This window comes from Calidris pugnax, unplaced genomic scaffold (assembly GCF_001431845.1).
Source record: "Calidris pugnax isolate Ruff unplaced genomic scaffold, ASM143184v1 scaffold75, whole genome shotgun sequence".
In the NCBI taxonomy this organism is placed as follows: domain Eukaryota; kingdom Metazoa; phylum Chordata; class Aves; order Charadriiformes; family Scolopacidae; genus Calidris; species Calidris pugnax.
This window is the reverse complement of record NW_015090908.1, coordinates 948,766-961,352: the sequence shown is the minus strand read 5'-3', so window position 1 is coordinate 961,352 and position 12,587 is coordinate 948,766. Positions and strand designations below refer to the sequence as shown.

The 12,587-nt window shown below is 51.0% G+C and overlaps 1 protein-coding gene across 1 annotated transcript in view; it reads left to right on the top strand.

The window, feature by feature from the left end:
• Nucleotides 1–12,587, top strand: part of LOC106892198 (aryl hydrocarbon receptor-like) — a 32,379-nt gene that overhangs the window by 7,066 nt on the left and 12,726 nt on the right. Inside the window, exon 3 of the mRNA XM_014949209.1 lies at nucleotides 10,139–10,245. Within this exon, the coding sequence (XP_014804695.1) occupies nucleotides 10,139–10,245 (107 nt within the window). The remainder of the gene's footprint in view (nucleotides 1–10,138; nucleotides 10,246–12,587) is intronic.

Genomic DNA, 12,587 nt, shown 5'->3' with positions numbered 1-12,587 from the left:
CAAAACTGGACACAGTACTCAAGGTTCAAAGTACTCAAGATTCACGTCACATCAGGCTCTGAATCAAGTCTGAGGTTTATAAACCACAGGAAGAGGGGTAAGAAAAGCTCAGTCTGTGGTGCCAAGAGGTGTGTGCGTGGACACCACTGCTGAGCCTTGCTGTAAGCCAGCCATGTGCCAACTCCACTTTGAAATGGGGCTCCTTGGGGATGCAGATGGACCTCTGCCCCTGGGCAGCATCCTGTCCCTTGCCAGCAGCTGGGTTAGCTCAGGTGCATCGCTGGCTGGAAGGAGAGGAGGAAAATACCCTGGCAGGTATTGTGACATTAGAAATTTTTGGCTCAAGGTGGATTATCAGCTGCACGGTCTGTCATCACCGATCAGAGGGCAGATGGAGCCTTCCTTTTAGGCTGTGTGTGCTTTTGAGCTATGCACAGAACGTTTTGTATGGAAATTTAGCGTTGTGTATCAAAAAATCAAGCAGTTTGCCTCTCGGATGTGTTTTAAAAAGCTTATACTCCTGCAGGTGTTGAGGGTTTGAGGGTTTTCCTGGAGTCCTCTTAAAATCTCAGGTGGCACCTGCAGGATCGGTGTGCAGCCTCGGGGCTGAGCCTAACCCTTTAAGCTATGGTATAAATGCAGTTATTGTGGAGTGGCCCTAAAAGTCCCCAAACTGCTCCCTGGCAGTCGGGTGAGACTGAAAAAGTGCTTTAGTTATTATAGACCATATAACTGTGCCCCTGGAACCTCGGGTGAAGGTGTGAGATCGGGACGTGCATTTATTGATGTGTGGGGTTTTTTTGAGATGACTAACGTTGCTCGTTTGTTCACTTCATCTACACCCCCACCTCAGGAGCTGTTGGGCCACACACTGCAAATAACAGCTGTAGCCATAAAGCCTAATAAGAGACGGTTTAAGGAAATAAAGCCTGGTCCTGGGATCACCCTGCTCTCTTTATTGCCCAGGTAATGAGCTGGCCTTGGAGGAGCAATTTAAGCAGGGAAAGTCTCGTGACTTCCCTTAGGTGGGCAGTTTTCCTGTGTGGTGCTTTCCTTGTAAAATGGTTCTCCCCGAGTCCCACGATGGTAGCTCGTAGGGAAGCGTTGGAGGTCCCTGTGGTGGGGCTCTCGGTGGGTTCCTGCTGTGCTGCCCACCAGCAGCCAGGGTCTCTCCAGGCTCCTTCTAACATAGGCACGGGAGCAGAGCTGGGAAGAAACTCCAGGCTAAGGATTTGAGCCGGGGTGACACACACCTGAGGCTCCTGAGGGACGAGGGGAGAGAGCAGGAAGGTTCAAACTGCTCCCAGTGCTACAAGAAGAAGGGAAAGCCTGGCAGGTCTTTGTCCTTTCTGCACTTGTTTAAACCTCTGCACGTGCTTCTCCCTTTGAGACCCAAGCGCCTTTGGTGATGCAACGGAAAGCTACCCGTAGTCAAAACCTCCTGGCTTTTAAAAGTGCAATTAGATCTTTTAACAGGGCATCCATTATTCACCATGCGTGCTCAAAGAAGGTGGTGTATCCATACCGTTCAGGCGAGGGATAAATAATTCATCTATTTAATGAAATTTCTGTCAACAGGGATCTGCAGCAGGTATTATGGAGTGGTAAGTAAAACCGTAGCATCCATTATGAATAAGCAAAGGAAAGCTCAAGAAGTATCTACCAGGTGCCAGAAAAGGGGCTCTCTGCAGCTCAGTGGTGAGAAACCAACCGACGGTTTGGCTCTGCTGCCTGGCTCCAGCAAATCTCTGCCTGCTTCTCTCCCTGTTTCTGGGATGCTCTTTCCTTCCAATGCATTTCAAACGCTCTGCATCCAAGGAGCTGCGTTTGCTAAGTCCCAGATGCAGAAGTGGAATAATTTTGCGTTGGCTGGGAAGAGCTCAGTTCATGCTGGACAATATTAAAAAAAAAAAAAAAAAAGGTCTATCCCCAGAACGGGATACACTTTAATAAGCGCGTGTTCCTGTTCTTTGCTCCTCAAAATAGTTGGAGATGTGTAAGCTTGGCTGTAAAACGTGTGGATTAAATGAGTGAGCAATGATCAGATTTGGCACGCTGACAGCAGAGGTGCCACCAGAGAAGCCAGAGGGGAGATGGTGGTGCTTGGCCTGCCTTCACAGCAGCAGCTCAGCTCGCCCCTGGTTTAAGCAAGGCAATCCAGAAGGCATTTGGGCCAAATTGTTGCTCCCTCAGCATCACGCTGTTGTTCTCTGCGTTGTATGCTCCCGCGGAGCTGCAGCCGTGAGCAAGCTGGGGAGGGGTCTGGAGAACAAGTCCTATGAGGAGAGGCTGAGGGAACTGGGCATGTTGAGTTTGGAGAAGAGGAGGCTGAGGGGAGACCTCATTGCCCTCTCCAGCTCCCTGAAAGGAGGGTGTAGAGAGGTGGGGGTTGGCCTCTTCTTCCAAGGGAATAATGACAGGAGCAGAGGAAATGGTCTGAAGTTGGGGCAGGGGAGGTTTAGATGAGATATTGGGAAGAATGACTTTCCTGAGAGGATGGTCAGGCCCTGGAACAGCCTGCCCAGGGAGGTGGTGGAGTCACGATCCCTGGAGGTATCTAAGGACCGTGTAGAGGTGGCACTTCAGGGCATGCTCTAGTGCCTGAGATTGTTGGGTTGGGGGGGTTTGTGTGTGTGTGTGTGTACAGTTGGACTCAATGTTCTCAAAGGTCCCTTCCAACCATGAAGATTCTGTGTCAACTGTGCGGTTCCCACCAGTGGAAGTAAAAGCTTTTGTGCTGGTTTTAGTGGAGCATTGCAGAATTTCTGTGGTGTCATGATAGAGGGAGGGAGCTGGGATCTTCTGTGGTTTTTTTGGGGTGATGCTTGATATGGGCAATCCGAGGCCTGCTCCAGTAGGGAGGGGAACTCACCTACTCTCATGCTGCCGGTGGGATGTGGCAGGTGTCACCTCCCTCCTGTCTGTGACCTGTGTGAGCTCTTCAGCAAAACTTTTCTTGTGGTGGGGGAAATCCTGTATTTATTTATTATATTATATTTTTATATTATTATATAATTATTAATTATATTTTTTATAGGGAAATATCATTCTGATGGGGGGAAACCACTTTTCTGTTAAAATGACTCTTCTAAATTGAAGATTTAGATTAAAAATGGAACAACCTTAGTTTATTCAAAAGAAACTTGAAGAGTTATTTGGTTTTTTTTCTAGATTTTCAATATTTTTTCCTTCTTTGTAATAAATTGAGGGGTTACTTAATGTGAGGGTGTGTGTACCGAACTGCAGAGCTGCAGGTGCCTCTGCCATTGAGAGTCTCAGAGCTGGAGATGTGGGTGGAAAAGGATATCTCTCTGGGTATCTCTCATGGTAAGGTTTTTACGGCTGTGTGAGTGGAAGACCTGCTTTTTAGGGAATTGCTACAAACGACAGAAAGAGAGAGGTGGATAGAAAGCAATTTCATTAATAAGTAAATCAACCAATCTCTCCTTCCCCTGGAGACTGACTGGTACTCACTGGGGCATTGAGCCCTACGGCGGGATGCTTGCAGGGGGTACCATTACTAAAACCCCTCTTTTCTCTCCCCCTGCAAGACCTGCTCAGACTAATAATTGCCACGCAGATGTCCCTGCCATCACTCGCAGCTGGGCTCAGTGTTTTCTCACCTCTTTTAAATGCAGTGGTGGGGAGACATGACCCCTTGCTGCTCTTGAAGAGCCACGAAGTGGTTGGGTTTCCCTCTGCTGCTTCAGCTGGAGTGGGATTGGGACCAAGCCATCTCATTTTCCCTCTTTGCAGTCAGCAGCCGATGCGAAACCCTGTTCCCTCCTAGAGGTTTTGCTGTGTGGGGGGAAGGTGGCTGGGAGATATCCTCTCAAAAATGTTAATACCCGCTTGTCGGTGCATAGATTTCTCAGGTCTACAAAGCCCTGGCAGGTTCAGGAGTTCATTGGCAAACCTGGTAGTCGACAAGGTGTCCCTTCAGTGTCATGTGAAACAGCTTCCCAGGCTGGGTGCTGAGGGAAGTGCTGTCCTGGAGATTGAGGGACAAAACCCACCCTCACTGGCCTCTCGCCCCCCCTGCTCCCTGTGGGTGACAGCAAAAGGCCAGGTGACAGCCATCTGGTGAGCAACGTGGGCACCGACATGTGAGGACCACCATGGTGCAGAAACCATCCTCCTCCTCCTATGGGGAGGCAGGTGTAAGCAGGAACCTCATTCCTTGGTGGGAATGATGGGGCCAGGCAGGAACAGAGATTTTCCTCCCCTTCACTAAAAGGCTTTTTGTGGCAAAATAGACTGCAGGTCCTGGCAGAAGCTTTTTTTAAATTTTTTAGTTTGGAGAAATAACAGGAAAAATGCAAACCTTGCTGCTTTCAGCTGACCAGCTTCCTTCTCCTCAGCTTCTCTCTCCTCACCTTCCTCCTTTCGCAGGTGCCAGCAACGAAGTTGATGAAAAAAAGAGCCCAGAAAAAGTCACTTCTCCATCTCTTTTTTGTTTGTTATTTTTTTAATTTTTTTTTTGTCTTGTCTTTTCTTCACCCCCCTTCTACCCACCCCTTCTCCCAAATCACCGGTTACACTGGAAGAGTGAAGTCCACACCTTGTCCCCCTGCCCAAGGGGAAGGCAGGTGCTGCTGTGTTGAGCAGGACACCTTGTCTTTCCCCCAGTGCTGAGATTGCTGGGTTCCTGCTTTGCCCCCTTCCCCGGGGTGGCTGGGCAGGAGGGGAGGATGCTGTGTGAGGAGGAGGATGCTGTGTGAGGAGGAGGATGCTGTGTGAGGAGGAGGATGCTGTGTGAGGAGGAGGATGCTTGCAGCAGCTCCCTGGCTTATCTCCGCTCCATCGGGCTGATGTGCTGTGACAGTTCTGCTGAATTGCTGACCGAGGGGGCTGCACAGGGCTATTTATGGAGAGACAAAGCTGGGGGGGACACACCACCAGGCAGGAGGCCAGCCCTGAGATGTCTGCAGCCAAGAGAGCGGGGTCATCTTTGGGGTTCCTCGGGTGGCTTGGATGGAAAGTACACTATTTGGGGAAGGTCACGGGGATTCTGGCAGCCCCTCGGCCCTGGTGGGTCCATCCTGTTGGCAGGAGGAGGCTGGGTCTGGTGGCAGGCATCTGCATGGAGGACACTGGGCTGTTCTCTGATTTTAACTTGCGTTTCCTCTGGCCCCACAGCTTAGGAGCAGCCCAGACGCTGATAGCAAAGTCTATTTTTAGGCAGCGGTTGTGATCAGTTTTTACTTTTGTGGGGGAAATATCAAACCATTAAATCAGACCTCTGAGTAGAGGTCAGCACCCTTTAGCTGCTCTTCCATCCTGCGGATTTATTTTTATCTTGCCCCTCCAGCGCAGCCATCGGGGAGCTGGCAGAGGAGGAGCGAAGACCTTTAATAATTCAGAGCTCCTACAATTTGCTCCCAGGGATCAGAAAAGTGAGTTGCTGGAAAGGGGCTGCCGGAAGCCTCCTCCATCCACACCACAGGACCTTGCCTGGACCAGGTGGCCGCCGTGCTTGCACAGCGCTCTGCCCCATTGTTATGGTTAAAATAAAAAAACTAAGTCCAAAATAGATTCACTAAATATTTATTAAGGTAGGAAAGCAAAAGCAGCGCTGGGCGGCCGGGGAGTCGCAGCTCCACCAAGGCTCCCAAATTCAAACAAGCTGAATAGCTCTTTTTATCCTCACAGAGGTCGGGTTTGACACCTTCAGTACACCCCTCTGCTTCTTCCCTTATCTTTACTCCATCTGGTCTGTCTTGCTTCAAAGCGGTTTCAAGACAATGTCGGCTGTAAATTAGTTCATACCCTTCCCCTTCTACCTGATGAATTAGTACAGAGTTAAAACACGGGTAACATTGGGGTTAAGCTTATCTTGTCAAAACAGGACATTCTCATATGGTTTAGCAATATAACATTGTGGACGTCTCTTCTTGTTAGGGAGTTCTCAGGACTGCCACAATGGGCTCGTTCTTTTTGCTTAAATTGTTTGGTCAGTAAATTACAATCCGACTTTAGGCGAGTTTGACAAGTGGTGGTGGCATAATCAGCTTGTGCCATCTCTTACATGCATTTGGTTAGTACAAGGATAAACATTCACTTACATAGACACATTTTGATAGCATTGCAGTTTGTGTAAGTCAGGACTTCCTTACACTATGTATAACAGAAAAGGATAATCCTAAGATTTAATCAGCAACAAATCTTCAGTTATTCATTACACCATGGCTTGCCTGTGCCTGGGACGTTGTGTGGGCTTGTGGGGCCCTGACCCAGGCAGGGGACCCAAGGCAGAGGACCCCAGGTGGTCCCTGGGCAGCAGCACTGGCAGTGGGATGGTGTTCAGGGTGGGCAGGCAGTTGGGAGGTGGCAGCGTGTGCGTGTCCACCACCCCAGCACGCTTGGGACTGACCCACTGTTGTACAAACACGTGCCATGAACTTCATCCCAGACAGTTGGCCCTTGGGTGTTCAAATAGCTCCTGAAATAATCTGCGCAGGCTGGGCCTGAGGAGGATTTCCCAGACCTCCCAGCAGCAGGGGTTTTGCTGGTGTATCGGGTTTTTTCTTTTCATGGAAAGCAATATTAGCACCAGGACAAGCTTTGAGTTTGCTTATGGAGCAGAGTTGATCTTTGGGATGGTCCTGTGTCTGGTGGAAGTGTGTTTTGTCCCCAGAGCCTTGTGTACGGTACCAGTAAGGCTCTGCAGACCACAGCATCCTTCCTTGCTCCCACCTGTCTGTGAGCCAGTGGTTGAGTGGTGAGGCAGAGGACTTTGGGATGGAAGGTGAACCTTGGCTGTGGAAGAGAGCAGGTCTGCAGGGGACAGCATGCTTTTGCTACATGCTTGCCTATCCCAGCAGAGAGAAGCTGACAGATGGGAGACTCCACTTTGGAGACCTCCTCTGCTGGTGCCTGCCCTATGAACACAGGCACTGCTGGGCTCAGCTTCAGACCTTGTAGTCTTGGAATCATGGAATTGTCAGAGTTGGAAGGGACCTCTAGAGCCCATCCAGTCCAACTCCCCTGCCAAAGCAGGGCTGCCCAGAGCACATCACTCAGGAGCATCCAGGCGGGGCTTGAAGATCTCCAGAGAAGGGGACTCCACACCCTCCCTGGGCAGCCTCTGCCAGGGCTCTGCCACCCTCACCCCAAACATGTTTCTCCTTGTAAGTGAGTGGAACTTCCCATGTTCCAGGTTGTGCCCGTTGCCCCTCGTCCTGTCCCTGGGAACCACTGAAAAGAGTCCGTCTCCATCCTCCCTCAACCCACCCTTTAGGCACTTGTAAACGTAGGTAAGGTCTCCCCTCAGCCTTCTCTTCTCCAGCTCTCTCAGCCTTTCCTCATCAGGGAGATGCTCCAATCCCTTCATCCTCTCTGTTGCCCTACGCTGGACTCTCTCCAGCAGTTCCCTGTCTCTCTTGAACTGGGGAGCCCAGCACTGGAGGCAGGATTCCAGTTGTGGCCTCCCCAGTGCAGAGCAGAGGGGGAGAATGACCTCCCTCCACCTCCTGGCCACACTCTTCCCTACGCAGCCCAGGATCCCATTGGTCTCTTGGCCCCAAGGGCACATTGCTGGCTCAGGGAGAGTTTACTCTCCACCAGGACCCCCAGATCCTTCTCTTCAGTAGTGCTTTCCAGTAGGTCCACCCTTAACACATACTGGTGCCTGGGGTTCTTCCTCCCCAGGTGCAGGACCCTACACTTGCCCTTGTTGAACTTCATTAGGTTCTTCTCTGCCCAAAGATGCACCTGGAGCATCCACCTTTCACAGAGGCTAGGAAGCTGCTCATCCATGAGCTTCTGCACGTGGGTGCTGAGGTCATTCGGGATCTGCTCCACGTGGGTGGAGGGAGCTGAGCTTCAGCAGCTGCTTTGGCAAAGCCCTAGGTGAGCTGGGTGTTACTGAGCCTGGTTTTGTTTCCGCGCTGGTGGCTGGTGCCTCGTGCCTTTGACTTGCTGCTCTGTCTCAACTCGTGGTTTTGCTCCCACCGACAGCTATACGGGGTGTTAAATTGCTTCCAGGGTCTACTTGATGCTCCCCTCCCATCTGGGCACAGCAGCTCTTTGGCACATGTAGCACAGGAGCCAGGAAAAGCAATTTCCAAAGAGCTCTTGCTCTCTCTGAGCAGGACCAAGGGCAGGCTGCAGAGGTAGGTGCTGTGGGTGCCTCGCACCTCTCCTCACCAGTACTGGTGGGAGCAGATGGTTTATTGGCAGCCAAATGCCACCTTCTGTCCTTGTGGTGCTTGCAAGAAGCTTCGAAGCTTTGCTATATTCTCCCTTGTCTCCTGTTGCCATGTTGCTCCTTAAATATCATCCACCCTAAAATATCGCTGGGATTTCTTGTCTCAGGGAGCATAGTACAAAATTGATGGGCAAATCATAGAATTATATGGGGTTGGAAGGAACCTCTAGAGATCATCAAGTCCAACCCCCCCACCGGAGTGGGTCTACCTAGAGCAGGTCCCACAGGATCTTGTCCAGACGGCGTTTGAATGTCTCCAGAGAAGGAGACTCCACCACCTCCCTGGGCAGCCTCTGCCAGGGCTCTACCACTCTCACAGTAAAGAAGTTCCTCCTCATGTCTAGGTGGAACTTCTTCTATTCCAGTTTGTGCCCACTTCCTCTTGTCCTGTCCCTGGGCACCACTGAAAAAAGACTGACACCATCCTCTTGACACCCTCCCTTTAAGTATTTATCAGCATTGATCAGATCCCCCCTCAGCCTTCTCTTCTCCAGACTAAAAAGACCCAAGTCCCTCAGCCTCTTCTTGAAAGAGAGATGCTCCAGGCCCCTCATCATCTTTGTAGCCTCTGCTGTCCCCTCTCCAGCAGTTCCCTGTCCTTCTGGAACTGAGGGGCCCAGAACTGGAGGCAGGATTCCAGTTGTGGCCTCCCCAGTGCAGAGCAGAGGGGGAGAATGACCTCCCTCCACCTCCTGGCCACACTAAATCTTTTAGTTAAACCGAGTGACAGCTTTCCTCATCTGTATTTACTGTGCGCTGATCGCTGTTAGGTTCCCTGTGGTCATGGATGTCCACATCTGTATCTTTGTGTGTGTTTTTCTGTGTTGTTCTTCTTGCACTGTGAGCTGTGGCTTGCCTTAATTCGATTGAATAAACCCATGGTTGCTCTTGCTACATGATAAGAGAGACTGCTGGCTGGTGAGCTCACTCAACGTGTCCTTTTCTGCTACTGGTTGCAGCTACTGGGTGATAAATGCAGGACCTCATCGTCATTCTGCTGATGCCTGTCTGATCCCTGGCTTTAATTGCTCTTGACTTGTAGGTTGTTAAAGGTTGGGGGGAGAAAGAAAGTTGAGCATATTAGTTGCTAAAGGTCTGGGAGAGGAAAGAAAAAGAAAAAAAAAAAAGTAGTTGAGGGTATTGGGAGAGGTGGTGGTTCCCCTGTCCTGGGCACTGGTGAGGCCCCACCTCAAGGGCTGTGTCCAGTTTTGGGTCCCTCACCACAAAAAAAAAGACATTGAGGGGCTGGAGTGGGTCCAGAGAAGGGCAACGGAGCTGGTGAGGGGTCTGGAGCACAAGGCTTATGAGGAGAGGCTGAGGGAGCTGGGGTTATTCAGCCTGGAGAAGAGGAGGCTGAGGGGAGACCTTCTGGCTCTCTCCAACTCCCTGAAAGGAGGGTGTAGCCAGGGGGGGGCGGTCTCTTCTCTCAAGTCACAGGTGATGGGACAAGAGGAAATGGCCTCAAGTTGCACCAGGGAAGGTTCAGATTGGCGATTAGGAAAAATTTCTTCACTGAAAGGGTTATCAGGCCTTGGAATGGGCTGCCCAGGGAAGGGGTTGAGGCACCATCCCTGGAGGGATTTAAAAGACGGGTTGACATAGTGCTCCAGAGTATGGTCTTGTGTTGGTGAGTGTGTTTTCTTTGGTTTTTGGTGTTAGTTTTCGGTTTTAGGTTTTGTTTTGGTTTTTTTTTTTTATGGTTAGACTAGATGATCTTAAAGGTCCCTTCCAACCCAGGTGATTCTGTGATTCTGTGAAATATGTCCTGTTAAAATCAATTCTTTTGAGAGATGAAACAAAGGGTACATCACAGCTTCCCCTGGCAGTGATTGCCCAGCTTTGCAGCCAGGTCCACATTTTGGATCTTTTGTGGTGGTGACTTGCCTGTGTTACTGCAGCACTGAAGTCCTTTCCCTTTGCTTCATGCAGTTGCTCTGAAGAATCACGGAGCCAAAGAGGTGGAGAGGGATGGAGACTGCAGCAATGGACCAGTTCCGGGAGCAGCAGCAGTACCAGAGGGCGAGTTGCTCCTACAGGTTAGTGCTCCTCGCTGGCCACCTCTCCCTGGCAGATGCCTTCAAGGGGTTTTTCCTCTTGTCCCTTTTCCAGCTCCTTTGAATTTTACCCAAAGAGCAGCCGTCGTGTCGTTGATTGCAGGCTGTTTTGGTGAAGCAGTGATTTCATGTAGCGTAGCTCATAGTGCTTCTGACTGAGCAGAGGTTCAAGACCTCTTCAGGTCTCTGGGGCAGAAACTGTGTGGCTTCTCCTTTCATCCTTCCTGGAGAAAATTGCCACCTGTAAATCATTTGGGTGTTTAGAGCCCCCTCCATCTCAGTGGAAGCAGTGCTAAACTTCTGACCTCGGAGATTCGGCTCTTCTGCTTCTGCTGTGGAAAAGGGGCCGTAGGTGTGACACAGGAACCAAGCAGAGCAAGACATTCTGAGCGTGGTGTGTGGTTTTGAACATGGACACACTGGTCCCAACTCGGGGATGTTGTCCGAACACTGGTGAAAACAGAGAAGAAAGTGTCACGGAAGCCTTCCCTGGTTTTCAGGCAGTGATGTTGGACACTGAGTACATAGAAAGGTGCTGATGGGCCATATCCTCAGCCCAAATACTCCAGGTGCCCTGGGAGCTCTGCCAGAGGTGTAGAGTTGGCTCCTTTGATGCTGGAGGCAACGCTGGTGATGCTGCAGCACGGCTGGACTGAGGCTGCTGCTTTCATGGTTTATTCAGAGAGGCCGGGAGATGACCTCCTGTCTCTGAACCAGCCATGCCTGGTGAATAGGAAGAGGTCAGGCTCCGGCAGCACGCAGTCCTGCGAGGACACAGGTCTCCCCTTCCTTCTCCACCTGACACCCAAGCATGGGCTGCAGCACTGTGCCCTGCCTGGCTGTCTTCTGGAGTGGGGTGAGCATGCTGGTCAGCCCCGGCTCTTTTCCTTTTTTGGCTCTCAGCAGTAAGTATAATTAGTGTCCTGCTTGAGAGCTGCTGAGCCTGGATCTCAGTGCCCGGTGAGAGAAATGCTAAAGCCAAGGTGGTTAATGACCAAATAACTGAGGGGTTTCTGCTGTGGATATAATAAAACCATGCTTAGCGGGGCTTGCTGAGGGTTGATGTCTTGCTCATCAGCGTGATGTCATCCTTGTAGAGGATGTTGAAAGATCTGGGGTTATGTTTGGCTCTTCCAGGGGCCTGTCTGTGATCCTGGACACAGCAGGGGCTGAGAACCTGCCTCTGTTCCACGAGGAAATGCTCCTACGTGTTTAAAAAAACTACTTCCACCTGGTCTGCCACCTTTGACATCCAAAATTACTTTGTCTCATCTCTTGGTGCACCCTGATTCTTCCCTTCCCCTCTTCTAATTTTCCCGCTTTACTTTTTTGGCCTGTCCTTTTCCGCCAAGACTGTCTCCAGGAGCGATCATCTCAGCAGAGGAAGGTATATGGGGTTAAGTGTGAAAATCCCTCTGAAAGGTTCAAGCTTTAGGAAGGCTGAGAACTGGGTGGACCACCCAGTTGCACAGCGATGCAGGTACATCTCAGGGGCTGCAGGGTGTTAAATCATCCTGCTGGTCGGTGCAGCTGGGGAAGGACAGAGTGCCACAAGATGTTGCTTGCTGCTGCCGTGGCAAAGTGATGCCTCTAAAGCTGCTCAAAGGGTTAAAAGTGCGTTTGGCAGCACTAATTGACCTCTGCTGCAGATTCCCACACACTGAGATCAACCCCAGTAAATAGAGAGTGTTTGTGCCCAGAATAAAGGGAAGGAGAGGGGGGAGAAACACCCACCAGGACAATGAAACAGGAGTTGGCAGCAACAATAGCTGGACTTGGCTGAGACTACATGAGCTAGACCCTAATTAATCCTGATGTCTATACATTACGAAGTGGGAGAAGCAGGCCAGGGCCTGCTCCTGGGGCTTCCCTGCCTGCAGCCAGGTTAGTGGTACAGGATGGTTTTGCCCTTGGACAGACATAGGGCTTCTGGGGTCCGTGCTGGAGGAGGACCTTTTAGAGGGCTCCTGCTCCAAGCTGGGAAGAGTGTCCCCATAGGGATATCTTGCCCTTAAGGGAGGGATGGCCAAATGGTGCTGTTATGGCTCTGAAAGCTGATCAGCTTCTAGAGAGCTGAACTGGTTATTTTCTTGGGCTTTCATGGACTTTGCCAGCGGGGTTTGCCCCCTGCAGTTGGCAAAGGCTGGTGGAGTGCCCGTGTGCCTGCAGCACTTCCCAAGTGCTTTGGGGTGCTCCTCTGGATCCTGCCAGTGCCTGCATTAGCAGTGCTTTCACATCCATCAGCTCCTGCCCGGTGCCCAAGAGCAGGGATGAAAAGCCAGGGCTCCCAGGACAGCAGCTGCACTCACAAACTGATGGGGAAG